Source organism: Actinia tenebrosa, unplaced genomic scaffold (genome assembly GCF_029948245.1).
Source record: "Actinia tenebrosa isolate PJP-AT-01 unplaced genomic scaffold, QUT_ActTen_1.0 PGA_scaffold5__44_contigs__length_20552954, whole genome shotgun sequence".
NCBI classification, from domain to species: Eukaryota; Metazoa; Cnidaria; class Anthozoa; order Actiniaria; family Actiniidae; genus Actinia; species Actinia tenebrosa.
Window position 1 is genome coordinate 19,089,349 of NW_028292582.1, and position 15,904 is coordinate 19,105,252.

The following is a 15,904-nucleotide window of genomic DNA, read 5'->3' on the forward strand; positions in this document are numbered from 1 at the left end:
AACTGGAGAACCAGAATAAAACCCTTGAATACTGAGTCCAGGAATCAACGCGAGACTCCAGAGATGAGTACTACTAGTAAGATTCTTGGTTACCATAACCTCACATATTAAGTTGAATTTCTCTCTAAGCTTGAGTCAAATGCAGTAATCTTTAAAATTATCTCATATTTCTATGTCATAGGATCCTTTATCACAATATTCTTCTCTGAAGACAATATTGGAGGAGTATACTGGAATAAAGGAAACAGGTTGGTTAATAAATTGAATTTGTAAAATAAGAAAACATTCAGAATCTCTTTATTTAAGTGGCTACTCTTGTGAGCACTTTTCGCTCGCACACGCTACCTCTGCATTCAATGTTCTTTGCACAAAATGCTCAAATCGTATGTTGATTTGTAAGAATTTTTTTTGTGTTATTAAAAGGAGTTAGTGTTTTTAGGACACATTATGCTTTGCTGGGGAAGCTGCTTTACTTGTATGGTTGCTAATTGGGATCAAGCTGAGTTGACCTTCAGAATGAACCTAAGGTTAACCAATCAGAATTGAGGATTCAACATTGTACTTTGATTAGCATTTTGAATGATTCTCCCAAGAGACCCCAGAAAATAAAAATTCTTTTTTTCCAAAATATTGCTCATAAATGCTAGAAGTTGGATTTATGGCAGAATTCAATTTCAATAGATAATAGAAATCTATATTGCATTCTTTGCAGTCTGACCTGCTTGGAAAATGCTAACCAAATAATTGACTCATAATTGGTTTTGGGGAATGCAGTCAACTCAGCTGGATAAGATTTATTGGCAGGGTTGTTTTTTTTTTGGACAGATACTGTACTTAGATTGGAGGGGGGGACTTAGATGGGGGGGGGGGGGGGGGCTTTTTAGGGGAGGTGGCTTTTCATTATTAGAATGCAGTAGGTAATTTATTATGATGAGGTTTGTTAATCTTACATGTTTTCATACTATTCTTTAGCAAGAGATCCTGACAGTGATCCTGCTAAGGTTATAACATCCCTCTGGAAAAAGTTAGATGTTGTTGTTGGACAGCTTAAGTAAGTAAAGACATTGACTATACAACTTTAGAACAGTGACTGTTGAAAACTTGACATGGTGTGAGTGTGTCATGCATTGATTTGTTAAGCAGTTATCTTACTGAAATAAGCTCTTCTCAGGTATTTTGAAATTAGTAAAGTGGAAAAATAACTACCATAGCTGGAAAGAGCATGTTCAGATGATGATCTTTGATCTTTGGTTTATGGTCTTTGGCTTTCCAGGTTTACTTGCTGTTATATTATAGCCATATATTTTTTTAGTTCATAATTGTGAGTGTATGTGAAGGCACAAAACACTTTCCAGCCTCCTTAAATTCAAAACTCGTGAAGATATAATTTTTGAAAGGTGTGAATTTTGTAAAAAAAAAAAAACTTGACTGGCCTGCCATAAAATAATGATTGCATATAAAAAACTGAGTTTTGAAAATTCATATCTATGCAATCTTTCAAATTACTTTTTTCTAACTTCACAGTTTTACTGTGAACCATGTCCAACTGATGAACACTAAGTCTTACATGTTTATATTCGGCTCATTGAGATTTGAATTTAATTTTGATTTCATTAACAGAATATTGGAAGGACCAAAAATGCAATAATGAATTGAACAATGCAGTCCTAAGGGGACACGCTTCGTGTCCTTTGACTGTAACTGTCAAGACTGTTTCATTCAGTGCATAGCGATAAATTAAAGAAGTAGTAACATTCATAACAGACCTAGAGATTATAATAACATAATATCATTATTATAATGATTATCTTCACCGGAACTCTGGAAAACTCTACCTACAGCAGCTTCTTTCTTACGTACTTCGTCATCATTAACATTGTTCAAATCTTCTCTTAAAACCTTTTTGTTCAAGTCTGCATTTTCATGTCAATACACCTGTAGTATAATAATTATCTAACATAAAATCATATAATCATAATCAATTATCATAATTTGTATGATTAGTTTTCATAATGTAAGTTTTTGCACCTAAAGCAGCACTGGATATGCACTTTATAAATTATTATTATTATTATTTATTATTATCATTAAAATGATATATGATAGAAGTTACAAGGTGAAAACATTCCATTTCTTTTCTATTCCCAGGTATCATACTATCCCTGAAAGTAAGGTTCCAAGAGTTAAACAAAGGACAAGTAAGTGATGAGGATAATATACTTTGCAAGCCAGAGACATGTTGTTCATAATATTATAAAATATCTTTGTTATCACCATCATCATCACTATTGTCATCATCATTATCAACATCATCACCATCACCACCTTCATTATCATCATGATCACCAACGTCGTTATCATCATCATGATCACCAACATCATGATTACCATTATCAACACCATCATTATCACCACCATCACCACCATCATCATCACCACCATTGTCATCAACATCACCACCATGATTATCATCATCACCAACATAATCATCATCACCACCATCACTGTCATCCTCAACATTATCACCACCATCATATCATCACCATCATCATCATCATCATCATCATCATCATCACCACCATCATCATCACCACCATCATCATCACCACCATCATCATCATCATCATCATCATCATCATCATCATCATCACCATCATCATCATCACCACCATCATCATCACCACCATCATCATCACCATCATCATCATCACCACCATCATCATCATCACCATCATCATCATCACCACCATCATCATCACCACCATCATCATCACCATCATCATCATCACCACCATCATCATCACCATCATCATCATCACCATCATCATCATCACCACCATCATCATCATCATCACCATCATCATCATCACCAACATAATCATCATCACCACCATCACTGTCATCCTCACCATTATCACCACCATCATATCATCACCATCATCACTATCATCATCACCACCATCATCATCACCACCATTATCATCACTACCATCATCATCATCATCATCATCATCATCACCATCATCATTATCTCTAAAAAGGGGTCAATGATGTCCAAAGGCATTGCGTATGGGTTTAAGGCAGTAACCATTCATTGACATCAAAAACATTTTTTTCATATAATAGATAGAAGATGTGCCTTCAATCTACAAACAGCAAGACCTGTGTCCAGCCACCTAAACACAACAGCAAACAGCAAACATAAGAAAAATCCTTCACAGAACAAACAAGACTTTGTATCCATTTCAAATGGAAGTCACCATGTTTTTCCAAGTGCAACAGCTACTGACTCACCAAGGGTACCATCTACTCCAGCGACAGCCAGTATTGACCTGACACTGTCTCCTAGTTCAAGGAATAACCCAGGGCACATCGTGTCCAGTACCTCACTTGAGAAGCAACAGCCCCAAAAGAATATTGACAATTCTGGACGTAATGTACCAAGTGGCCAACCACTTCAAAGCTATTCTGGTCACCAACAAATGTCAAAACAACACAACACTTCAATTTCAACTTTTTCAAATGATTTCAGACAAGAATGTTCTCTTACTACAACTGTGCAAACTCCAAGTTCAGGCTCACTTGTATGTACGTGTTCAGATAATTCCGACTCCACAGAAGTCCCTTTGATTGACGTTGTCGGCAATAGAACTACATCTCCATTGAAGGCAAATAATGATACTGTGATGCAAGAAAGTAGTGCAATTGATAGACATTATGACACGGTTAGCAACAAAATCGAGATACTTTCCAAGTCACCCAAGAGGAAAGGGTAAGGATTACAAATACCAGAAATATTTCAGATATACCACTTGCTCCAACAGGCAATCAGAATGATGCGATATTTATAGGATACCTGACCAGAAATATATTAGAAAGTGCATGCCTGTGCTACAACCAAGCTACTATATATTTTTTACAAAATATAAATAAAATTAAAAACTTTAAAAAAAATTAAAATATTTTGTTACTGACATCCGCCAAAGAAAAGAAACTTCAGCAACCCCTCTCCATCCAAGTAAGTTATGACAAGCAACTGTTTCAATGAGTGGGAATTGAACATTCAAGAAAGGTTAAAATCAGAGATAGCACTACGCTTTTAAAATCTGGATGCTTGGACCCATGTAACTGCTCAAGTTGGGGTCCCAAGCATTGTGTTGTGGGTGCCAATCAATATTTAGGAAGCCCTTGTCAACACAAGTGAAGTGAGTCCTGGGACATATTTGGATCACAAGCATTGTGTTGTGGGTGCCAATCAATATTTAGGAAGCCCTTGTCAACACAAGTGAAGTGAGTCCTGGTACACATTTGGGATCCCATCATTGTGTTGTGGGTGTCAGTCAATTCTTATAAAAAAATATTTTGAAATGCATTTTCTAGTCCTATTTTGCATAAAAATGTGCAATTTCTGCTTGAAGAATTGTGTTAATTTTTAGTAAATGCATAGAAATTCTTTATGCTTTTTTAATTATTCCTTTGCTTAAAGATGGACTTCTTGTGTATACACTCAATTGAAGAATCATTGTCGGGTTCAGAAACATATAACATAGAAGCTGAGACCGAAATGCACATGGGAAGTACGTTAATTAGATGCATGCTGTGATCGGCGACCCATGGCATCATCCACTGTTTTTAGTACGCGTTTGGCATTCTAAAACTGCATGGATGGTGCAAATGAATAAATTATAATATAATTATGTCATTTCCCATCTGCCGTTTGGGTCTCAGCTTTTATGTTCTATGTTTCTGAACCCGACAACAATTCTTCAATTGAGTGTATATGCGGCTTGAGCTGTATGTGACTGGCTCATTGCGTTAATTTATTATTATCAATTTTTAATTAATAATTGACATTTAAATTTCACAGGATAGCTCAGGTAGACCCTGATCCTGGTGTGCCGGCAGACAACACTTTTGACCTCCAGCAGTTGTTGGATGGTGGTAACCTTGACATTGATGCTGCTATGCCAGTAAGTACTTCAACCCTTGTAGATGTAGATTTTATTTTATGCTCGTTTTTTTGACACACTCAAAAAATCCTTCAAATTTTATCAATACTCTGAAATGAACTCTGGGCTGATCAACGTCAGGGCATGGCTAACTCATAGATTTAACCCTGAACCAACCTCTGGTTTAATCAAAGTCAGGACATGGTTAACTCAGAGATCAAACCCTGAAACAACCTCAAGGCTAATCGAAACCAGGGCACGGCTAACTCACAGATCAAACCCTGAAACAACCTCTAGGCTGTCATCTAAGTCAGGGCATGGCTCACTCACAGATCGAACCCTGAAACAACCTCTGAGCTGATCTATGTCAGGACTCAGCTAACTCAAAGATCCAACCCTGAAACAACCTCTGGGCTGATCTAAGTCAGGGCATGGTTAACTCACAGATTAAACCTTGGAACAACCTCTGTGCTGATCTAAGTCAGGGCATGGCTAACTCACAGATTGAACCCTGAAACAACCTCTGGACTGATCATAAAGTCAGGGTCTAAAGTCAGGGCACGGCTACAGTCAGAGATCAAACCCTGAAAAAAACATCTCAGGGGCTGATCAAAGTCAGGTCATTTAGGATAAGACATTGTACACTGTAGGTTTTGTGTAGAATAACAAAAATAACTTCTTTTCATTTTCTTATTTCAGCTCCTTCTAGACACATTCCTCAGCACTCCTTCACTGCAGGAGAAACTGGCAGAAAATATCAACAAAGTTGTTGGCAGGTAAGCACACGTGGCATTGTAGGAAGCATGGGTGGCACATACCTTTAATGCATCGCCTCTCACCACTCCAACCTGATTTTAGTCCTGTCAGGCTTGGTGCTCTTTAAGAGTAGAGTTAGAAAATTATGTTTTTTTCACATATATTTAAAAATTTTATTAGCCAAGCTTTCGCACAACTAGTGCATCATCGGGGTAACTAGTAGTGCAAAAGTTTAAATATGTGTGGAAGGAACATAATTTTCTAATGACTATTTCAATGTACAAACACATTTAGAAGAGTAGAATTGTTTTTTTTTTTGGTTCTCTCCTGTGCTTTGAGGGTTTTTCCCAAGTTCTACAGTTTCCTCCCTCCACTAAAATCAGCTTATAAATTGGTTGAAATGCCTCTGTTAAAAATCCCTTTCCTCTTTTGTTTATCCCAGTACAAAACAAAATGAGGCTGCAACAGAAGTGCTGTCAGATTCCAGTCAAGTGCCTTCAAGTAAAGGTGATGATGCAGCTTCCAATCATCATGATGATCCACAAGTTCCAGTGGATGACATATTAAACTTGATGGAAGCAGATCCAGCATTTGACGCTCTTTTCGATTTACTTTCAACAGGTAATGTTGAAATTAGTTCTCACCAATTTCAATTTTATTGAACACTGGCACAACCTTTTGGCTCTCTCTTGGGTCAATTTGATCTGTGAGTTAGCTGTTCCCTGATGTAGATGACCCCAAAAGTTGTTTCAGGGTTCAATCTGTGAGTTAGCCGTGTCCTGACTTAGATCAGCCCAGAGGTTGTTTCAGGGTTCAACCTGTGAGTTAGCCGTGTCCTGACTTTGATCAGCCCAGAGGTTGTTTCAGGGTTCTATCTGTGAGTTAGCCATGCCCTGACTTAGATCATCCCAGAGGTCGTTTCAGAGCTGGTTCGTTAAATTGAAGATTTTTTATTTTCCATAATTCTTGCAAAGATCAAACCTTGATTTTCTTCTAACCATTTCAGATGCAGTCAAAACAGCAAGTCCAGCCAAGAGTTCTCAAGCTGTTGCAACATGTACTTCCTATTCTGAACCAGTGTCTAGTGGATGTCCTACTGTCACTGCTTGTTCTTCTGTAGAGCCTGTATCTACCTGGAGTACTACCAGCACTACACATTCCTCATCCCCTGATAACAATGTTTCAGGTATGAGTGCCTTTAATAATAGTAGAGATCCTAGTTGAATCTCTCGTTTACGAGGATTTTTCTCCGGGTTCTCCAGTTTTCCACCCTTCAACAAAATCAACTTCTAAATCCCAATTTGATCATGGATCAAGGGCCACAGGTTTGTTAGCCACTGGCTATTAAGTGCTATGCTCCTAAAACATTTATTTGTCAGGGCTTTCAGAATGTTTAGGAGTAGGTGGTTATAAGTCTTAAGCAGCTGTCTGTGATCCAATAGATTGATGATATTTTTTTTTAAGAAAAAGAAAAACTAGCCAGCAGTTAACTTCTAAGCACCTGCCAGAGCTCAGCTGCTGGCTTATTCTGAAAGCCCTATTTAATTTGTCAGTACCACTTGTTAGTGAGGATGACTATTTTTTTAAATTTATTATATAGATATCGATGAAATACCAGGTTTTCTCTAGTGTGAAAACTTGATATCTTTCACCAGTGGAAAATACCATATCTTTCACACGTGAAGATATCGCTGTTGACATAGTAACATATTTTTTTAAAGAATTTTTGAGCTTTTGATTTATTTAAGTTTCATCAATATCTATAATAAACAGAACATTACATGGCAGCTTGAAGATACGAATTTTATCTTCTCGTGTTTAATTTAGATATCTCACTTGTTCGCTGCGCTCACTCGTGAGATATAACAAATTGAACACTCGAAGATAAAATTCGTATCTCCAAGTGCCCATGTAATATCCTCTATTTATCTTTTTTCAACAGCAATATCAACAGTTACAGAATCACTCCTGTTACTTGCCAGTAGCCCATCAAAGTGTGTAACATCCACATCAACTACATCTTCTCTGGATAATCTACATCCTATTTCACCAAAAGAAGTCACACCTGAATTTGTACATAAACAGCACAAAGAAAACCCATTGATTGGTTCCTGTGTGGATGGTGAGTTAGATTCAGGATTAGGTGGTCCAGGACATGTGCGATCACTTCAGTTTCTAGATCAACAACCAACGGCACCCATAGGGAAACCTAAGAAATCCAAGCCTGCAAAGCAAAAGAGGAATGTTTCAAAAACGACATCAAATAAAGCTGGTAGACAGAGAATGAAGACGCTGAACAGCCAAAATTGTCAAGTTGGTGAGCTGTTGCAGGGGACGAATCCGCAGGAGACATCGGCAGGGAACATACCTGGTGTTGCTGCTGGAGAACCAGTTAACCTGTCAACAATTGATCTCTCAGCTGTCAAATTACTTCAGTCGTTTGCTTCCTTGCATTCAAATGGCAATGGGAATGGAATGGGAACGGGAACTGGAGTGAAAAAATCCCAGGGAAGTAGCATGGTTCAGTTGTTACAAGATGCAGCAATTCATCAACAAGTACGAGGGGTGTCGACTGTCAATCAAAAACAGACAGTTGGTGCTTCACAGAGTTTATCACAGAAGGAATTAATCCCAAGAAGTCTGCAAACATTAGCTCCATCTATTGCATTATCTTCATCATCATCTAATGCCAGTAAAGGTATAGATCAAGTGAAAAGTGTGAATATATCACAGCAAAGTGTACCTCTAAGACTGATTGCACCTGCACCATCAGTAAATCACCAAGGTGGAAGAACACTGCTTCCACATCCAAGTATCCAGTCTCAAGTTTATAGTGTGCCACTTTCAACCACTCTGCCATCAACAAAATCATCATTTACATCATCTTTGTCATCAGCAGCTGGGTCATCATCAGTAACATTTGCTCCAGGGATGCCTCAGTCATCATCATCATCTTCACTTGCGTCATCTTCACCACTTTATCAGTTATTGTCAATGCCACCATCAAAACCATCATGTGTGCAACCACCACAATCATTATCATCACATGTAATACAGTCATCATCATCATCATCATCATCATCATCATCATATGTACCACAATCATCATCATATATACCACAATCATCATCATATATACCACAATCATCATCATCTCATAGACCACACATCATCATCATCATAATTACCACAATCATCATCATCATAATAATACAAAAATCATCATCATCATATATACCACATATATACCACAATCATCATCATCATATATACCACAATCATCATCATCATATATACAACAATCATCATCATCATATATACCAACAATCATCATCATCATATATACCACAATCATCATCATATATACCACAATCATCATCATATATATACCACAATCATCATCATCATATATACCACAATCATCATCATCATATATACCACAATCATCATCATCATATACCACATCATCATCATCATATACAACAATCATCATCATCATATATACCACAATCATCATCATCATGTATACCACAATCATCATCATCATATATATCACAATCATCATCATATATACAACCAATACTATCACCACTATCATCACCATGTTTACAACCACTGCCACAATCATCATCATATGTAGCTCCAGCTACACAAACGTTATCCAGTTTAACTACGTCTGTAAAGCAACCTGATTGTTTTTCACCAGCCCCACAGCATTCATATCTTGACTCATCCCTTGCAACCACACTCCAAAAAACTCTTAAACAAACAATAGAATCTGACAATCAAAAGACTCAGATCAATTCTCAAGGTATCAGCAAACTTGAAAACTCTCCTAGTCCTGTTGCTATGGCAACAACAGAGTTTCAAGGAACATATATAACCACAACGTTGGGGTCCAATGAATCGTCGCCAACTTCACAAAAAGCAGAAGAGTGTGTTTTTGGTTTTATTTCTGGTTTTGAAGGAGGTTTGTCCTGTGGTCAAAGTAATGATCAAGATGGCTTGACCATACCAGTCAATAAGACATTAGTTAGTGCTTCTCTGGACAAAGATATAGATGGTACAAGGCTGTCAAAAAATGGGACAAATAGGAAAGAGATTGCGTATGGTAACGAAAGGAAGAAAAAGAATGATTCCAGTGGAATCGCATGTGAGAATGCTAAGAAGCAAGAGAATAAGGAGTCAAGAGAGGTGGTGCATATTGATGAGTGTGGTGCCGAGGAAAGACATGGACAAAAGAGACCTGCTGGACAGGATTTAAAGGAGAACAAGGTGAGTGGTAACGATTATACTAAAATGATGGGCATGATTATAATAGACAAGGGATGATGGTCTTGATGGTCTCGATGCTGATGGTGATGGGGATGATCTTGTTGATAACAAGTGATGATAGTCTTGATGGGGATGGGGATGATCTTGTTGATAACAAGTGATGATAGTCTTGATGGGGATGGGGATGGGGATGGGGATGATCTTGTTGATAACAAGTGATGATAGTCTTGATGGGGATGGGGATGGGGATGATCTTGTTGATAACAAGTGATGATAGTCTTGATGGGGATGGTGATGGGGATGATCTTGTTGATAACAAGTGATGATGGTCTTGATGGTGATGGTGATGGAGTTGATCTTGTTGATAACAAGTGATCATGATCTTGGCGTGATAGTAATGGGGATGGGGATGATCTTGTTGATACTGACAATTATACTGATGGTTGATCTGAAATACATTGGGGTTAAAATAATATAATTTACTGATTGATGCACCATTACATTAACATCTTCCACTTGGTTCGCAGCCCAAGAAATCCAAGCAGTGCAAAAAGGTAGGTAGAAGCCACCTCTAATTTTCTCTCCTACCACTATTATCATGATGATGCCATTTATTCAGAATCATTAAAGCAGATTTTATAAGATAAGAAAAAGGTTGTAGCCAGGGCATGCCATGCTGTTTGGTGCTGAGTGCAAGGCATTCTGATTGGTTGAGCAGAAATGTTGTTGGAATATACACATGTAGCCCAAGCTTGAGATTCAATACAGAAAACTTGGGGGGGAAGGGGGGGAGCGACATGAGCACCCAATAGACCTCTTCTGAATTTCAAACTGCCTCTGTGTTCCTTGATTACATACTCATTTACTCCGGGTCAGCCTTGTATCAGTGTCTAAATATTCACAAATACCTTGGACAGGTTAAGAGTGCACAACTTCAGCAATACAAACACTTTGAAATTCCAAGGACCTTCACTGTAACACATTGGTAAATATTCTGCACAAAATCAAGGCTAAACCTGAGCAACATAGGACTCAAAACTAATAACATACCTCCCCTAGGTGGATCTTCCTTAGTCAGTAGCCTGTGCTGTGTACCCTGATTTTCTCAACATAAATGGTCTTTTTTGACTAGTAACATGTTGTTTTCTTTTTCTTTAGAAATCAAAGTCAAAGTTATTGCCGAAAAATTTTGATGTGGACAAGTTCCTTTCCAAATTGCATTACATCGAGAAGTGAATAACAAGGACAATGATCAAGGATTTCCTTGAGAAAGTATTTTTTAAATGCCTAACAGGGTAAGAATAGAACAGTTTCTGTATGAAGCAGAACTCAAAATAGTGGGGTTCCACTGTACAAGAACGAAATTCATGGAAAAAGGTTTTTAACAAAACGTTTTAAGTACTAGTTTTACACTTTTTATTGTTTGACTTGTGCAAGATTTCAAGAAAAAAATATATTTTCAAGTGTACATACAAATGTATTACAGATTATGAATAATACTTAAACAAATGTTGTAGATATTATATTTATAGATATCCAGTGCTAAAAATGATGGCCTGTCAATATTTACTGACAATTTCTGACTAGGATTAAAATTATAAATACTTTTACAGATAATCCATGTCACAAGTGACCAGTATTTCTGAGAAGTCAAATGTAGATCTCAAGACTATTAATTTCAAATCTCCAATCAACTAACTCAGATATTTCAACGAAAAAATTAAGCAAAATATTAGGTTTCAAACCCGCTATCAGGAATGATTAAGAAATTTTATCCAAAAGAATTTACTTTCCAACTGCATCTCTTGAATACCCCATTTTAGAGTTCCGTTCAGTTCCAGGCCAAAGCTGGAGTTGCCACACATTATATAAAGTCCAGCCTCGACATGGAACTATTATTTATGGTCACTGATCAGAACTGTAAAAAGGAGTATTAGCTTGAAAATCTTCATTTTTTAAGTTAAAAGTATTTGTATTGCCCGAGTCTAGTGTAGTTGGTGCATAGACTTGGAATTACAGACAAAGCCGCCAAAAGTCCAATCAAAACAATATAGATACTGGTCAGGCGTGACATCAATTAGCTGGAGATGACAGTACTGTAGCTGAGCATTTTTATTGGCTGAGCAATTATCTCCTGCTGTGATTGGCTGAGCAATGATCTTGTGTGCAGTGATTAGTTAAGAGGATGTCATTCATTCCATACTATGATGGTGCAGTGCCATTTTAAAATAATACTAAATCTGCTCTGAGTTATTTTATTAAGCTTTCATCACTAACAAAGAACCAAGCAACATGAATGGCTCACAAATTTAGATCAACCAATTATCATACAGGTTCTAGAGAGGTAGTGAGTAAATTGAGCTGATATACAAATATATCCTTTCTGCAAAATTCAAATTTCCAAAATAAGCCGTGTTTATGCATGTCAAAAGAAATTGCACCAAATTTATCTATCCTGTTGTATGTTAATTTGTTTTTTTTAAGAAATTTTTTTCATAGATTGTATTTTACTGACAAGCATTTTAATCTTAAGTCGTTTGAGAAATATATTAAAATTATGAATAATCAATTTATCTCCATTTTTTCAGGTGTGCAAGTTATTCTTTACTTTTCTTTCTTGACTTCAACTTTCTTCTTTTCCTCCAACATAGGAAAAGCAGCAATCGCTGTTCCTATACTTGCAATTATTACGGATATCGTGCCTGGGCCATATACACTAAACTCAAGTGCAAATCCTCCTATCAGAGGTGACAACATTCTAGCGAATGACAACAAAGAATTTCCTACCCCAAGAATGACACCCCTTTCGTCTTTGTGACCACGTGTGAGTGTCAAATTAGTTATACAGACCCTAGAAATTGCCGTCGAAAATGACAACGGGATAATAAATATCAGTAACACCCAAAGATCTGGGGAATATGTTATAAAGAGAATGCAACTGGTTAATATGATGGCAAAATGGAATAATGCTTTCGAGTCCTGATGGTTATAGAATGACATTAAGTACCCCACGAAGGCTCCACTTGTACCCGAGATTATCCCGTTATATGACATGATGTACCCATTCGTTTTGGGGGTAGTCTGGTAGCGGTATTCAAGCATGGTAGTAAAATTACTCCGGAATAGAATCATGGAAAATCCTAGTACAAACCGTAACATTAAAATGTCTACCATTGAGCCTAAAGATTGAAATTGTAAAAAATGAAGGAGTTTTGAAAAAAAGGTATTTTCTTTTGGCGAAACAGGATTAGCTTCTTGTATTTTGTCATCTTTTTCTTTTTTTAGAATAAAGTTGTCCGTGTATTTTGATCCATGTATCTCGAAGTGGTCATCATTCTTTTCCTTTTCCTCTGGATTTTGTATTTCTACAGGCTTGTCTTTCTTGATATCCTTGTTATCACTTTGTAACTTCAAAACAAAGGCAGCAAAAGCTGCCATAAAAACAAACATTGCACTTTGTAACGTCATAACTGTAAAGAAACCGTTTTGAGTCATGGCAAGGTGACCACCAATCAAAGGTCCAACGACAAACCCAAGGCTACAGATTGCATTGAAATTTCCAAAAACTTTAGGTCTCTCAATTGCTGCTGTTACATCTGCCAAGCAGGCCTTGCACATCCCTTGTGTTTGTTTGAATATGCCTGAAATAAAATTTGCAAGAGTGGAAGTTCGAAATCAAGCAAATGCAGGTTCAACCAGGGACGTAGGAGCCAGAGGTGCTGGGGGGGGGGGGGGGGCTATAGCTCTCCCCCCATACTTTTCGAGAAATGATTTTTCAAATTTACCATTTGTAAAAAAGCTAAAATACTCACAACAATAAAACTAAATTATCATATTCAAATATAATTAAAATCTAGTAAAAGTAGCTATAGCATTGCTAAGCGTCAAGAAGGAAACCTCGAAAAGCATGATGCACACCAGCAGGCATGCTCTTTCTGATTTTTTCAATACAATCATATTTTCATTTAAACCCCCGCCCCATTAAAAATTGTGCCCCTTTATGTCTATGTCAACAAAATTTCCTGGCCCTCACATGTTGCACTACCTTTGCTGATCTTTATTTACCTTCCCCATACTCTATCAGTACCCTTCCATCACCAAGATTCTCTACTTTTTCAAGGGCCAACTTACTGTTCATTATTTATCTGGGGGGGTGGGAGGTGGATGAGAAAATGGGGGTTTTAAAATTTTCGTGACCCAGAAAAGGGTGATTTGACATAAATAATAAGTTATATGTAGGAGAGCCTTCAAAATGCTGGAAATAAACAAGGGATACCAGAAATATATTAAGCATACTAATGTCTGATTGGACAAAGAATATGCATTTTTCTTATTTTCTTACTTGCCCACCCCCCTCCCCCCCTCCGATAAATATGGAAGGAAGATTATTTGCTTACCAACAGGTATTCTTGCCAGAGCCAGTAGAAGCAGTGAATCGGCAAGTCCTATAGAGAAATACCCCATGGCTGTTCCTAACAATGATATCACCAGGATCTTCCTTCTTCCTGCAGTATCACTTAACTTGCCCTGTAAAACCAAGGTGTTAGTAAAGGCAGTTTTCATATGAGTGGGAAAGGATGTGGTAAATTTGTGACTGTACTGTAGCCATTATATTCTTGGTACGTGTTATGATAGTATGTAGTAGAGTCTCTACAGTATTCCACTGTCACTAAAAGTGTGAGTTACTTCAATTTAGATTTTAATCCCACATATCTGGTTACAGGATGATTTTGGGTTTGCTCTGTGGTTCTCTTTTTCAAATAAGAGCAGTTTTCCTATGACTTCGAAAAGCTGGCAGCACGAACATGGTTGGGATATGGCAAGACATATGCCAGATCAATCATTGTGCAAGTATTTACTCTCCAATCCAATACCCAAAACATGGAGTGAACACAGCCATGGTCACCCCAAGGTCACTGCACTGCCAGATCAATCACACTGTGCGAGAAAAATTAAAATCGTAGAAAACAATACAGGCACGGCACAGCACATTTACGGCACTCTGCTTTTCACAGTCATGCGAAAACTGCTCTAAACAAGGGTGTTTACTCACCATCATTGGACTAGAAAAAAGTTGTATTCCTCCGTATATGGACCCTGAGAAACAAACATACTTAATGTTTGAATAGAAAGTTGCCATGGAAACGCAAAACGAGGTTACTGCAACCTTAAATTTGAAAGTTTTCGATGTTTTTAATTTCGGCCATTATTCATAAAGTTAGTAGCCGTGTACCTTATACGTTGTAAAATCTTAATTGTTTGATTTTATTTTTTGTGTAAAGATGAAGAAGTATGCAAATAATTGACATCAGCTTATGTAAATTGGGAATCCTTTGCTATTGTCGTGAATACGTGTCCATCTCGCTTACCGATTAATCCAACTATGGAAGGACTTGCTCCAAGCTGCCTTGTTCGACGAGTAAGCAGAGGTAGCCCCATACTAACAGAAAACAAATCCTACGAAAAAAATAAACTCATGAGCCCAACTTCTTCATATAAAACCCGGTATTAAAGCTTTTTAGACATTGATTTAGGATGGCCCGTAAAATTATTAACTAATTAAAGTCTTCAGATTTTGTTAAATATCATTGAATTCAGATTTTGTTACCATAAAGCCGATAAAATACAAGCAGTATATTGATGTACGATGTTCTGTGATCTTGAAAGTCATTTTCGATGCTTGGTGGTCGATAGAGGAAGTTTTCCTTTGTGTCACGATTTCAACTAATGAGTCTAGTTTTGCATAATTTGTGTATTCCAGCTGAATTTATAATGAGTTACTCATGTAACGCAATCTATTTATCACAACATCGAAAATCTTCATACACCGAATCGAAATATGGCGACCAATTTGAATAACTATTGTTCTGCGCTGACTAGCGACTGACTAGCCTCGTGTTCACGTGGAAACATAAAAGCATTTT

General features: G+C 37.3%; 2 protein-coding genes across 2 annotated transcripts; one reads left to right on the plus strand and one right to left on the minus strand.

Moving 5' to 3' along the window:
- The first annotated feature begins 9,186 nt into the window (after window positions 1-9,186).
- Window positions 9,187-11,437, plus strand: LOC116290681 (uncharacterized). Its single transcript, XM_031697785.2, has 3 exons — window positions 9,187-9,980; window positions 10,508-10,534; window positions 11,139-11,437. The coding sequence occupies exons 1-3, from the start codon at window positions 9,555-9,557 to the stop codon at window positions 11,214-11,216; spliced, it is 531 nt and encodes a 176-aa protein (XP_031553645.1). The 5' UTR covers window positions 9,187-9,554; the 3' UTR covers window positions 11,217-11,437.
- A 66-nt stretch (window positions 11,438-11,503) lies between these two features.
- Window positions 11,504-15,899, minus strand: LOC116290680 (solute carrier family 67 member A2). Its single transcript, XM_031697784.2, has 5 exons — window positions 15,589-15,899; window positions 15,350-15,437; window positions 15,034-15,077; window positions 14,378-14,507; window positions 11,504-13,621 (listed from the first exon to the last, which is right to left on the minus strand). Exons 1-5 carry the CDS (start codon window positions 15,649-15,651, stop codon window positions 12,585-12,587), a joined length of 1,362 nt encoding a protein of 453 aa, XP_031553644.2. The 5' UTR covers window positions 15,652-15,899; the 3' UTR covers window positions 11,504-12,584.
- Between the last annotated feature and the right edge of the window lie 5 nt (window positions 15,900-15,904).